This window comes from Aedes aegypti, chromosome 1 (genome assembly GCF_002204515.2).
Source record: "Aedes aegypti strain LVP_AGWG chromosome 1, AaegL5.0 Primary Assembly, whole genome shotgun sequence".
NCBI lineage: Eukaryota > Metazoa > Arthropoda > Insecta > Diptera > Culicidae > Aedes > Aedes aegypti.
In genome coordinates this window covers 90983136-90997232 of record NC_035107.1, presented here as the reverse complement: position 1 = coordinate 90997232, position 14097 = coordinate 90983136, and the positions used below count along the sequence as shown (strand labels likewise).

The window sequence follows — 14097 nt, the reverse complement described above, 5'->3', positions numbered from 1 at the left end:
ATGATAATCAATTGATTAGTGCTCGATATGCTCTCTTCTTGAACCATAAAAGGACCAACGGGAGTCTTACCGATTCGGGTGCTTGTCCACGTCCATGTTGTCGTTCTCGTGCGGACTGAACACTCGCGCATCTCCGCAGGGAGCGGTGTTGATGTACAGGTGGAAGTGGATTCCGTCCTTCAGTTTGTACAGCGATGTTCCGTCCGTCGGAGCAACAAAGATGCTGGACTCTGGTGGCTGTTCCGAATCGTCGAGTCCATTTCCATTCATCATCTGTGGCGTACTGCTGCTGTTGGTCTTGCCGGCCGCCCGTCGGCAGTGTAGATCCAGCTGGGTGTAGAAAAAGTCCAGCAGCCCTCGGCGGGCGATGATTTCCGCGTGGGAATCGTTGATGACCGATCCGGTGACGCTCATGTGCTCACCACTCACACACTTCGTACCCGTGGCCAGCGAGATGACCTGGAAAAAAGATGGTGAATTTGAGTTAAACATTCCCTCCCATTCCTAAATTGGCCTGCATTCGGACGCAGCCGGCGCCGGTATTGTTTGGTATAATAATGAGGGCACCAGTATTTACACATTGAGAATGCTACTGATCCTGAGTAGCGTCGGTTGGTTCCCTGTGTATGTACAGCTGTTCTTGCAATACCGGAGTAGCAACTGCGAGCGGTCAATCATGCTCATGCTAGAGCCGTTTGTGGAGATACCTTCCGTGGGCCAACTTACCTTAGCTGATTTGGCGTCGTATCCCTGGGTCATTACGATTCCGGCCAAAACCTTCCGTCTGGAGTAGACATCGTTGCCCTTCATGACTTCGTTGAACTTCTCGATGACCAATCTAAAAAGAGTAACAAATCAGTCACAATAACCTCAACATATCATTCCCAAAAACCCCGACACCTACTTTCCGACCGCGTCGGCAAACGTCTGCGGCAGTTCGACGTTCTTCTGCTGATCGTAGCAGCCCCCGCCCGTGTCCCCGTTCATGCCGAGTCCCCCTGGGCCAACGCCGCCTCCGCCAGCACCCGCCCCCATCATCCCGGCCGCCGTGTTCATCACCCCGAACTTGGCCTGCTGCAGCGGGCTGAACGAGATGTTGCACATGGACGCAAGGGCCGCCTTGGCCGCAGCATTCTTCGCCATCTTCTTCGACGGGCCGGTGCCCTCGAATCGCTGGTTATCGACCGTCACCACCACGGTGAACTTGGAGTGCTGAAGCCCATCGGTCGAGACGCATTCGAAGTGTGCATCGGTGAACAGCTCGTGGAGCAGCATGACCGGTCCCTTCTCCGGTTGCGGCTTCGGCGGTTGACCGGCCGGGACGTTGCGTGAAGCGTTGACCGCTGACGCCTTGAGCTCTGTACGTGCGTGTGGAGAGGCGGGCAGCGGGGAAACAGAGAAAACACACGGGAAGATGGTTTTCGAGAGTTGATTTTGGTTCAGTGTACAGTGATGGCGACGCGCGGGAAACAGTAGGCGACGATTTTCGAGTGGAAAAGGGCGAGGAAAGATATAGAGAAATGTTAGAAAACTATCGTTTTGAATGCCACAAAACACAGATAGGAACAAGTCAGAGAAAGTTCGGGAAGTACTGAACACAAAACCGAAACCAAATGGATGTTGAAGTAAATCAACCAATCAATTGGAAGTGATGAGAAGTGATGGAAAGTAGTGTTAGTATTGGCGAGAGGTAGATCGGAGTACAATGACAGTAATCAGTAGTCCTTCGGAATACGTTACGCGTTCCTATCGGAAGTCGGAATTTTCATGGCTTAGAATCTCTCGAATGCAAAGAAGAACAGAGTTATTGCGATTATTTATGTCAACAATTTTGAGGAGAGGACTCAACATAGAAATCAACATCGAATAACATCGAAACATGCTTTGCACGAGAGAGTTGGATAGTATATTAGAAATCATGGCAACAATGGACTGTACAGAAAGACGATAGACGTTTCATGAATCACACATTGAGTTTCTTCTATGGGTATTAATGAGTTCGGAATTCCTGTTCTATTGGGAATCCTGGGTAGGACTCGATCCCCAAGAGATACGAGTCCTAGTTCAGAACTACAGTAGCTAAACTTTGATTGGAAGCGTGAAAGTGACTTACTGAAAAGCTGGGGACACACGGCAACACTGATAACAATTCACACTCAATTTCGTGTGACTAGTTTTAATCAAGTAGCTCTACCGAGCTTGCTGAGTTTTCAATTATCGTTGAAACTCATTCGGCAATCATCGAATCAAAAGAGTGGCACTACTCGACACGCTAATAAATTGCTACTCATGGTTCCGCATTTTAGTCGACAGGGAACTCATTTGAGGTTCGTCGTATCAGAATGGATCATTGCATTTGGGCACTATTGTATATGGCATTTATTGTGCTCTGCAAGATATATCCACGTAATGCGATTATCTGAAAATGTCGATATACCGTCGCAGTGGTAATGAAAATCACCAAATGTTTCAGATTTAGCAAATTTGAAACATTTGTGTTCTTGAAGGACGAAAAAATCCAAGCCTACTTGAATTTTGACGTTGCGTTTGAATTGCGCGCATATCTTCTGCGCGTTACCGCCGCCGCTGGATGTGGATTTAATAAAAGCTCCGCAATAACATTGTGACTGCTGTTCTTTCAAACACAATAGACTACGGTGGCGCTATCTGTGCGGCCGGATTACAGGCTGTTGCTCAAACTATTTCTTATGAATTTAAATACGTGGACGACTTTGTTGCACTCTTTTGTTCATATATTTCTATCCATTCTTTTTGACGGTTTGTGTGCACAGTAGGAGCAGCACAGCACAAGCGGATAATGAACATGCCGGATGCCGATATGAGCAAAAGAGTGCAATAAATTTGTCTACGTTTTCTTGAGGATTAATGATCCATAGTGACAGAACACTATACACACTCTATGCAGATTATCGAGTTCGGTTCCATTTCGATGAGATTATAATAAACCAACGATTTTGCTGAACTACCGAGCCTTCTTAGTCGTCTCGTTCTATTCAGACCATTGGTGAATTTATTCAATGATCTGAATTAAGTGTGTAGGTAAGAATTTTGGCAATCAAAAATTCAAAACTCACTTTTAGCCTCGGTAAATGAAAATGACCGAGCTCGGTAAGAAAGACTCTCCACAGCGAGATTACCCAGGTAACCAATATGTCGTATATGCTAATACAAGGCTTATAAGCCTTTGATTAGCTCTATATTGATCGTTGATAAGGAATTAGCTGCGATATACGGCTTGTGGTTACCTGGGTGTTCCGTTTTTACACTACTCGTCGACTATATTAGGCAAAAAGCAGGGTGCAACCGGGTTATTCGCGTTTTCATCTAAACAACATCCACTACACAGAGGTAAATTAGTATGTACAACAGACTAAATTGGAAGCGTTTCGACACGGTGTGTCTGTGTGTTAGTAGCTTGAAAGGCAGGGACACAAAATACTCGCGTTCGGTTATCGTGTTTCGCGCCACTACAAATTATTAGCCTACTTTTTCCAATCTTTGCTCCTCGTGTCGGCAGTAACGGCTCATCATCGCCTAAATAAGAGTTGAAGAGTCCAAGTTTAGGATAGTTTCGATTTAGGAAATTGAAATGTGTTCTGATTGATTTTGAATAGAATTTTGAAGCCACACGCAGCGCAGTGATGTTTTCTCAATTTAGAGGTGATACTTTTCAATGATATTAGTTAAGTTTAAATATATTTGAAAAAATCAATGAAAATGTTGTTGCTTGTTACTTTTTGAATGTAAGCGGTACAAACAAATCCGATATTAAACGAACTTGGTTTGATTTTTTGGATGTTTATGTCTGAATTGAAATATCGAGACAATAAATGAAGAGAAAAAAAAACAAACTGAAATCAAATTGAAAACAAAAGAAAATGATTGAAAACATGAGTAATGAGCTGTGTAGAGTAGAAGCAAAGCATGTAAAATTAGTTATTGGAAAGCTTATCGAAAAGTTTGATGTGTTGAAACAAATAGAGAAAAGAATTAAACAGAGTTTACAAAATCGCATAATTTATCCCAGAGGCTCCTAAGTTTTAACGAGTTGACTCTTTTATAAAAGTCATAGAAGTATCACTCTCAACATAATTAGAAGCTTCAGGGTGGGTTCAAAAGGGGGATTCATCAAAGAGAAACCTTAAAAAAAAACAATATCTTTTCGATTTTCATAAACTTTGTTCGGGTTTTGGTTTCTCTAATGGACACCACGAGACGTAAGGGAAGAGGTGGTAAAATGAACACCTTAAGGAATCATCTTGTCTGATGGAAAACGATAAATTTGTATAGTTCTATCAGATTCGACATCATGTCATAACGATATTCACCTCACTCAAAAACTTCAAGACCTCCGAGCTAAAAGCTACGTCAGTTTTAATTTTCAAACATCCCGGTCAACCACTCAATGATTTTCGATAGCGATCGATATCGATTCGTTTGAATCATTAGCGATCGCCATCGTTTGACAAACATCTATAAAAAATTACGAAGACTTTGTTGATCGTGATGGCTTTCTAAAATCGTAATTTTCCTTGATGTTTTCATTTCAATTGACATCCGTATAAACCCGAACACTCTGATTTATGCTCTAAATCGTTCATGCGTGATAAAAGTTCATTCAAATTTTTTTTCTCATAGTGTTCATTTTACCACCACTTCCCCTATACTGAAAATGAGTTTCTAGAAAATGTGTTAAACAAAGATTTCAAAGATCCATAACATTTTCATGACATTAATTTGAATTGAACTCAGTATAGGGAAGGTGTACCAGTATTCGGAAAAAGGAAAAAAAATATGACTAAATCAAAAGACCTTTAATCACCTTCAATGTCTTATATCTCAACATGCTGATAAGTTAGAATGATGATATTTTGGTGAAATTATTCGGTAAGTTATGGTGCCGGCAAAATTTGTTGTCACTTTTAAAACTTCAAAAAACAATTTGTAATTTTTCGATTTGGCGAAAAAGCGGTTGAGTTCTAACCGATTTTTATATTTATTTAGGGTGCCGGTACCAATGGTTGTAGTGTACCAGTAGATTGGACTATGGAATAAAACGTACATTCTTCGATAAAACGACCTACGCTATTTTTGGTGAATAGATCGCCTCTAGTTTAGTCGATTTGCAAAATTTCAGCTTTATATTTTATCAAACAGTCATATAAATAATTAAGTTTGCGCAAAAAAAATTGCTTCCTTGCACCAGTAGTAGCCGTCGTGTTCCAATAGTGGATCAACAGACGGAAGCAGTTTATAAATAGATATATAAAAATTAAGAAATGTCCCAGAGATGATCTTTATGCTTCATTCAAATGATTATAGTTGCTGCCCCGAGGGAAAAATATGAAATCTATGTAAAAATAAACTGTTTTGTTTAAAATTCCATGTATCATTCCCCAACGTCTACTAGCGTCTGGAGCACTAACGCAACTACTGGAACGCGTGTACCAATAGTGGCTTACGCGATTTGATGCTCAAAAAAATATTTTTATCACTCTTTTTATATTTTTCCCATATAGTAGAGGTTAAAATCTTTCTGTTGATGCCAAAAGATCTCTGTTAAGACTTTTCGTTATTATGTTATGATTTTTTATAGCTTAGGTAGTCCACTAATGGCTTCGGCACCCCATATGTAGAAGTTTCCTAATAACAGACATTATATAACCTAGATTTGAAATTTTTTTTTTTGAAAAAAAAAATGAAATGGCGATCGAAGAAATCGTAAAAGCGAAGTTAAGGTCTTCCAAATTTGTGATCAAAATCGACACAGATCCTGAAGATTTTTATGACAACTTTAAAAAAATGGTGCAAAAATAAAAAGAACAAACAAGTTTTCGTAAAAAAATACAAAAATATGATGCTGACATAGTATTTTAAGCAAAAAGGAGTGACAAGTGTTTAGGCGCTCATAAGAACACTAGGCTGAATAAGAAAGAATACTTTTAATACTACTGCAGTATTAGGTTAGATACAAAAAAGTTCCATTTAAAGAAAATTACAATGGTCTGTTCTTAGGTGATACACCCAAAAACACTAAGCATATTTCAGCTGCATAAATTCTTATTCGACTAGTAATGTTGCTTGAGCATCTTGTCACGCCTTACCCTATACTGTAAAAATGTCCAAAATATTGTAGAAAAATGTGCAGAATATCTATGGGTTTCTTTGAAATTGCTTTTAAAATGTCGACTTACCGACCAACCAGTCTTCATAATTATTTATAGATCTTTGTCCAACGATGGCGATCGCTAACAATTCAAAACGAATCGATATCGATCGCTATCGAAAATCACTGACTGGTTGACCGGGTTTATGTGATTGGCCTTTTGAGATTCGGCCTCTTGTGATAGACTTCTAAAACAGGCCTTTACGACCCTATTTCAAAGATCAAACTTCATAGTGTCTTCAGCAAAGTTGTAAATTTTCACGAATTAAAAGGTTTTTAGGGGCATTTTGAGGATTTTTCTAAATTCTAAGATAGGATTTTTTATATTGTTTAGGGTAGAAGCACCGGTTTTGGCCATACGCCAGTTGTAGCCATAGTGGATTATACACCGTTTTACATAGCCAATCAGCATGAAACCTTTTGTGTGCAGTAGATCACATTCATATGATAGAGCTACATTCATTTACTTGTCCAAATTGATTCAAAGCATAAGAAAAACAATTAATTTTCCTTATAATTTTAACTCCCATACACCTAATTTGGCCAGGTCACTTCTAATTTGGCCACTCTCATGAGAAATCAATGCAATTGGCCAATTTAGGAATCGAAGTTAAATCTCTGGCCGAAACTGGTTCCGTTGGCCTATATTGACCAACGGAATTTTCAAAGCGAAGAAATGATTTTGGCTCAGTTTTGATATTTTACACATATAATATGGATTGAAAGCTTGCATTAGACATATTTGTTGTATGAATACGGCTTCCCATTCAGTTTTTATTGGCATTTTCTCTTAGGCTGGCCAAAACCGGTGCTTTTACCCTATATGTTTGTCAAAACTCAAGTTACATACTTCTGCAATGCATGATAAATTTCAATCAAATCAGTTTATGAATAACTCATATCAATCCAAACGTTCAAGTTTAGTGTTGTGTAGGGAAAAATAAAAATGTGTCTTGTTTAACTAGGCCTCAATTGCGGTAACGCAAAGCAACCAAACTTAGCAACCATGATCGATAACACCGTCAATTTAGCAAAGAAATTTAAACTTTGACTTCGCCTTCCTTGTGAAAAATCTTACCGCATTTAAAATTTGCATTTCAAACGCACACAGCAATACAACCAATTAAATCCAATCTAGTATTCTAATCGCCACGTAAATAATATCAAGCGGTATTAATTATATCGAAATGGTTTTCTGGGTATAGGAGAAACGAAAATACACACTACCGCTGATCATGGGGTAACCCAAATCAACCTATTGGAATGGAAAATCTCTTGGACTTTAGAATATATTTTGTCAAAATAATGAAAATTTCTGAAATTGAATTTCCTTCAGATTCCGGTCACTACCTTCTTCTAATTACAGTCGAAACCCTTTCCGGATTACAGACAAAATCTATTAGCTTTTTTAATCAAAATCTAAGTATTTCAATAGGGTCCTAAAATTTTTGATATTTTTTTATTAAATAACACCATAGAACGGTGTTCTTGCTACTACATTGGCAATTTTTTCCGCTCAAATAACGAGTATATCATATTTGAACCGTAATTTTAAAAATGATTCAAAATTCGAAACTTGACACTTTTTATCATGTTTGACGTTCATTTATCGACCTAAAATAAGAGGACTGACACGGCTGTCATATTGCATACATTTCGGCGCTTCCCCACGTGTTTCTACACCCACTTTCTGGTCGGTTTGCCCTAACTTGCTCCTGATTTTCTAGTATACGGCTCACGTGCTGCTAGTGCTAGTTTTTGGCCATTAAACATATCGCGTTGAATCATCGTATTAGATTACGCTTTCCCTTTTTTTCATAATTGTTTTCAGAGATACAGAAAACAAAATACACCCAAAATTTGAGTTTAAACCAACGGGTGTGTCAAAATCTAAAAAAAAAAAACAAATAAAAAATGAGTTAACATGTGTTTCTGGCCTAAACAAGCGTTTGGTACTAACATTGGGATTCGAAGAATAAATTTTGGCACTGAAGCTTTTCATAAATTTACCATTCTTTTGAATATTGGTTGTCCTTTCAAAATATGATGTAACAACAATTATAGTTATTACAACTGTTGATATAAATTTGATTAAATTTTACCTTCTTTTAAACATAGGCTGTTTTTTGTTTATTGAACTTCCTACAGATATAAGTGTGACAAACGAATACATCCATCTGCCCAAGTTATCAGCAATAAGAAACATCAATTAACAGAAATCAATTGCTGCTGTTACTTCGATGATACTAAACGCAATTATGTTCTTCCATTTTCTTATGTTGCAATTGTTTTTGGCGACCAATATTATATTGTTTTATTCATTAATTTTTCCTTCTGTTTTTTAGAATTATTGTTATAAGACAACATTTTGAAAAGCCTATTTTTTTTATATATTTTGATGTTTAACTCATCCTTTCCAGCCTTGCTTGAATAATCATTTCCTTGAATCCTGCTAATATTTCAGCACACTTTTTTTTCAAACACGATCTTGTTTCGGAAAATCAAGAGAACCGCTAAGGTTGAAATAAAGGTAAATTTGTAATTGAAATAATCAATTACAAATTTACCTTTATTTCAAAACAAGCAATTTTTTTGATTAACAGTTTCAAAATAAAAAATTGTATTGAATTGTTCAAAAATTTTGCCTGAAATATTTAGAAATGTGTTGTTTGTTCAAAGCTTCAAACATTTTCAACAAAAACATCTGCTTTCATATGAAAGCTATTCTTGAATAATACTTCAATAATAGGTCTATGAATCAAAGCTTTCAATATTTTGCATATACATTTTCCCTTCTTTTACCAAGTCTGCTTCAAGTGTTATTTACTTTTCAGTTATGCTGTACAATAATCACTGAAAATCTGTTCGTGAATATTTCTGTCATACACAAACGTGCCTTTAATCATTTTTTGTGAAAATTTGATATTACAACAAATTGATAACTTAATTAAATACTCTACTCAGTTTTTGTTAATTACTGCCCAGGTAACTAAATAGCACTTTAAAAAGCTGCGCCCTGCATGCTAATATAGTGTTGTACCTTGTGCTCTTGTCTGCTGAGAACTAGTCAGATTTTTTTGCTATGTACTCGGTGGTACCAATCTCGGTAAAAGCCATTATGCCGAACGACTTTATGCCAAATGACCTTATGCCAAACGGGGTACAATCTTTTGAAAGAAGGACTATGGTTATGTCAAAAAGCTTTATGACAAATGGCCCGATCCAATGATAGAATAAGTGTTTTCAATAGATAAATCCTCGAAAACTTATTCAAACAGACTCAAGTCAAAAAAGTATACAAACTTACTTTATCGATTCTACGTGTTTCTACAATTCTACACATTTTGCTTTAAACAAACTCGATTTTTCACTTTTAGAACGTTTACTTTCCGGATTTACAAAACGACCAAAGTAAGATTTTCAACTTTCGCTATCTAACCACTACTTCGCCGCTCTGCTGTATGGAGAGAAAAAGTGACTTAACCACGAATCAGAACAAAACACTTCTTGAGTCGATTTTACACTGGTACAAAAACGCCGAAGGTAATTGATTAAAAAGACTTATCAATAAAATTTTTTTTTGGGAAATAACAGGAACTCCCTAGTTTTTGAATGCGAGCTCATTGTATGCAAAATTTAAGCAATGTGCACAGCGAAAAAAATGTCAAAAAGGTGATTCATTTAAAAACAGTTTTGGAAGACAGGTTATGATTCTTCTCAATTTATTTTCTCAAAACCGTATGGAAGTTACTTACGTCGAAAAGTAATCGAGAATCGATCATTTTGACTAAGTTTTTTTTTTTTTTTTTTTTCAAAAAGGCCTAAAAGTTTTGACATCCATTTTTTTTGAAGATTTATAATTTCGAAACTGTCGATTTATGAGAAAAATATTCTATGGAGAAGTTGTAGTGAACCGTTTCAACTACAATAAAAAAAATACACTGAAGTAGAATTTTATTTTTTATCACGAAAAATTCAAATATAAATCTTATGTTTTAAATTACATTAAGGCCCCATTTTCGATATATTTTAAAATTTTCACCATTGAATCATGATAAAGAACAGATGTTTGGGGCAAACTTTTATAGTGGATTTTTTTAAATAAAAAAGTTTTTCTAATAACAACTTTTGACCAATTCTTATAATTTTGTTTTTTTTTTTTTGTCAAAATAAATACGTTTTGATGATACAATAAGCATCTTGAAATTATTCTAAACCATAATGATTATCTTTATCACCTCTCTAGAAGATCCAGAACTAGAAGTTTTCAAATAAATTGCATGCAAAAACACGTAGGCCATTATCAAAACATATACATGATTTAAAATTATCGATGTATCTATGGAAAATACTTTATTCTACCTACTCAAAACATGTGCTAAACTTTCTGAAAATCAAAGCGGATCGAATTCTGTTACTGACCGATTTGAAGTGAAATTCGTTAAAAAAAAATCAGGTAAGAATACTTGCACAGATTTCGGGTGTAAATCCAAAAGGTTCTAAAGATTCCTACACGACTCGTCAACTGGTTCTTCCCGAATACGTTTACAGATTCCTGGAGGAAACGCTTCAGGATTTTTCAAGTGATTCTTCCATAGATTCCTAGGGAATTCAACGCTGATACCATCAGTTATTTTTGACAGGTATTGTTGCAAAAAATCTCTTAGAGATTCTCCCACACGAAATTCTCTACAAATGCTTTCAGACATTATTCAAACGAATTCTCCATTACTTCCAGAGATTCTTACATGAATTCTTCTATGAAATCATACACAATTTTTTCAAGTAAATCATGAAGCTTGGATTTTTTTCAGGAGATCTCACGCCCATTTTTTCAAGTAAATCCTAATGCTTAGAGCTGAAGGTATCGTTTGAACATTTTTCCAATGATTGTTCCAGCAATTTATCGTGATAATCTTCTGTCTTGTATCTTACCTAATCCTCTAAGACTTCCTCAAAAGTCCGAAGATATCCTTGTACAAGTTCTCTTCTATTCATCATATATTTCTTAAAAGGGTTCATTAGAGATAACCAAAGGATTTCCTGTAGATTATTTTTATTTTTCTGAAACTTTTCTTGCAATTTATAAAAAAAATATTCATTCAATTCTTAGACACATTTCTTGAGGACTTCCTATTGATGATATTTTGGATGAATCTGACAGGTAAAACAAAAATACAACTTTTGCAGGAAAGTCCAAAACATGCGTTGAGAATACTGGAAGAATATATGGAGAAATCCCAGAAATAAAACTTGGAAAAATGACAATGATTTTTTTTTGCAAAAATCTTTGTGAAAATTCTTCAACTACTAGACTAATTTCTGAAAATATCGTAGGATAAATTACTGGTTTTATTTTTGAAAAAGTTATAAATGAACATCTCGAAATAAATAAAACTCTTGAAAACTTCAAAACACTTCTGGAGCAATTTCAAGAGATAGGCTTAGGAGTATCCTTGAAATCCTATGAAAAAATCATTGAATACATCTCTGAAGATCTAAATACTTTTTTGAGAAATTTTATGCATAATCTTAGTAGAAATTTGAAGATTTAAAGAAATTCCCAAAAGATTCATTGAATGAATTTTTGCAGAAATCTGATGAAATTTTCAGCAATTGCCTCAATTTATTTCTGATGAAATTTATGACAAAATGCCTAAAGCAAAACCTGACGTAATCCTACAAATCCCCAAAGAAAAACTTAAAGGAGCTCTTTGAGAAGTGTCTGTGGAGATTTATTAGAAAACTTTGGCAAAAATCTTTATAAAATTATCAATACATAGAATCCCACTGAGGCCTGAATCGTAATATCTCGATTACTGTTTCAAATCGACACAAGTAACGCTCACACGGTTTGAAAGAGAATCAAAACATTGTTTATAAATCTATTTAAAAACATATCTTCATTTTCACATTTTTTCTTCACGTGTATGATTAAAACTTTACAAGTCCAAAAATTCTGGGTTTCTTTCATTTTCCCACAGAAATCTGATTTAGTTCGTGGTAAGTTACTTTGCCTCTCCATATAACAGAGCGGTGAAAGTAGTGGTTAGGTTAAGTTGCGAAAGTTGAAAATCTTACTTGCGTCGTTTTGTAATACCAAAAGTTGAACATTATGAAAGGGAAAATCGAGTTGATCAGAGTGGAACGTGTAGAATTTCGTTTACTCTTCCGACTTACGGCTGTTTGAATAAGTTTTCGAGATATGACTAAAACGGCAAATTCTACTATCAAGAAATGGAGGAGTATTAACGATCATCCAATACGTAGCTGATCGAATTTAAAAAATACTGTTGCACCTAACAAAAATTTAGAGAACAAAATTAGTTGACTGTAGGTATAAATTCACAGATTCTTGTTTTTAATTATGAATCGTGGTTTACGGCTAACCAGCCGAGTGGAAGTTTAACAACTACCGAAAAGCTAAACATTACATATCGTTTGCAATTGGATTAAGTGGACAAATCGATGTGAAGTTTTGCGAAAAAGTTACACGTCTTCTCAGTGAGAATCGAACTCACGACTCCCTGATCTCTAGTTAGGGCGCGTTACCCTTACGCCATGAGAGGACTCACGAACGCAGAAGTTAACCTGAATTCGATTTCAGCTCAATACTCACGTGGTCCTCTTTCGCAAAGTGCACCTCTTTCGGAGGAATTAGATGCCCATCCAAACACAACGCTTTCTATATATATCCAATGCCTAGCCCGAGAGCGCATTCTTTTCTAGGTATTGAAATAGCACACTACACTAGCCAGCAACTGCGCTGGTTGAGGTTTAAAAAAATATACGACCTACAGTAGAATCCTATAGTGCGGTTGATTGCACTACAAACATAAGACTTCAGGTTCATTGATTGCAAAACAGCTGAGAATTTGTTGTGAATATCCCACATCAACTACATTAGAGGAATTTTTACTGTACTTTCTATTGTCAAAATCACACGAGCAGGTTAGAAAAAGGCACATTTAGTAACAGCATTCAATAGACAGATAAATGTTTGAAAAGTGTTTGTGTAGTTGTAAGTGTTAAACATGAAATGACAATACGACAATGAATAATAAGGAAAACTAAAGAACGATGATACTGTTTGCTGTTATACTACGAAAGTGAAAGGGAGACAAACTAATACAGAAACTACGGATACGAAGAGACCAATACAATAGGCACGGCACGGTGATAAACAGATACAGACATCGAACTAAACAGTACATAACAAAAGACGCATGTGTTCGTTCCAAACCAACAACCGTAAGGTGACTACATTCATGACAGACTACGGATACGCGCGTGTAACACAGAGAAAATACCCACAGAACGAAAGCAACAACCAAAGGAAAATATCAGTACTCGTTTGTAGTAACAGAACCAAAATTAGAGTAACATAATAACTAGAATAAAGATAAAACCGAAAAAAGGATACTTGCTTTCTAATCGCTTCTTCCATGCTACATTCTTTTCATTGGAATTTTTAAATAGATCTAAACTTTGCTGTATCTTTTCGACCACCTGTCGATGGCCGTTGTGCTGCGTTTGTTGCTGGGCGCCAACGGCGGTCACTGCAGCGCCGGCAACACTGCTACTGCTATTCAGGGCGTGGTTGCTGTTCGCGATCGACGAGGGGCTGCTACCACTACCACTACCACTAGCGTTGTTGTGACCAAAGCCACTGCCGCTGCTGCAGCTGCTGCTATTGCTGTTACTGTACGAGAGGTTGTTCGCGACAGCAGCAGGGGAAGTAGTGGAAGCCGGCGGCTGGCCAGCGGCCAATACTGATGATGATTGTGGTGATGGTGATGATAGAAGGTATGGTCGATGTATTGTTCGATTTGGAGTTGTTGTTGGTATTGGTGGTGGATTTGGTAGAAGTGGTGATTTTCGTGGTAGTAGTGGCGGCGGTGGTGGAGCAT

General features: G+C 36.8%; 1 protein-coding gene across 4 annotated transcripts in view; it reads right to left on the bottom strand.

Moving 5' to 3' along the window:
• The window catches only part of LOC5574970 (double-stranded RNA-specific editase Adar), a 190080-nt gene that overhangs the window by 10572 nt on the left and 165411 nt on the right, over positions 1 to 14097 (bottom strand). For 3 of the 4 annotated variants that reach the window (XM_021842213.1, XM_021842224.1, XM_021842219.1), the window contains 4 exons: positions 13615 to 13959; positions 905 to 1358; positions 727 to 838; positions 71 to 459 (listed from right to left, as the gene is read on the bottom strand). In XM_021842213.1, coding sequence (XP_021697905.1) covers positions 71 to 459; positions 727 to 838; positions 905 to 1358; positions 13615 to 13959 — 1300 coding nt within the window. The remainder of the gene's footprint in view (positions 1 to 70; positions 460 to 726; positions 839 to 904; positions 1359 to 13614; positions 13960 to 14097) is intronic. The other variant, XM_021842229.1, reaches the window with a different exon arrangement.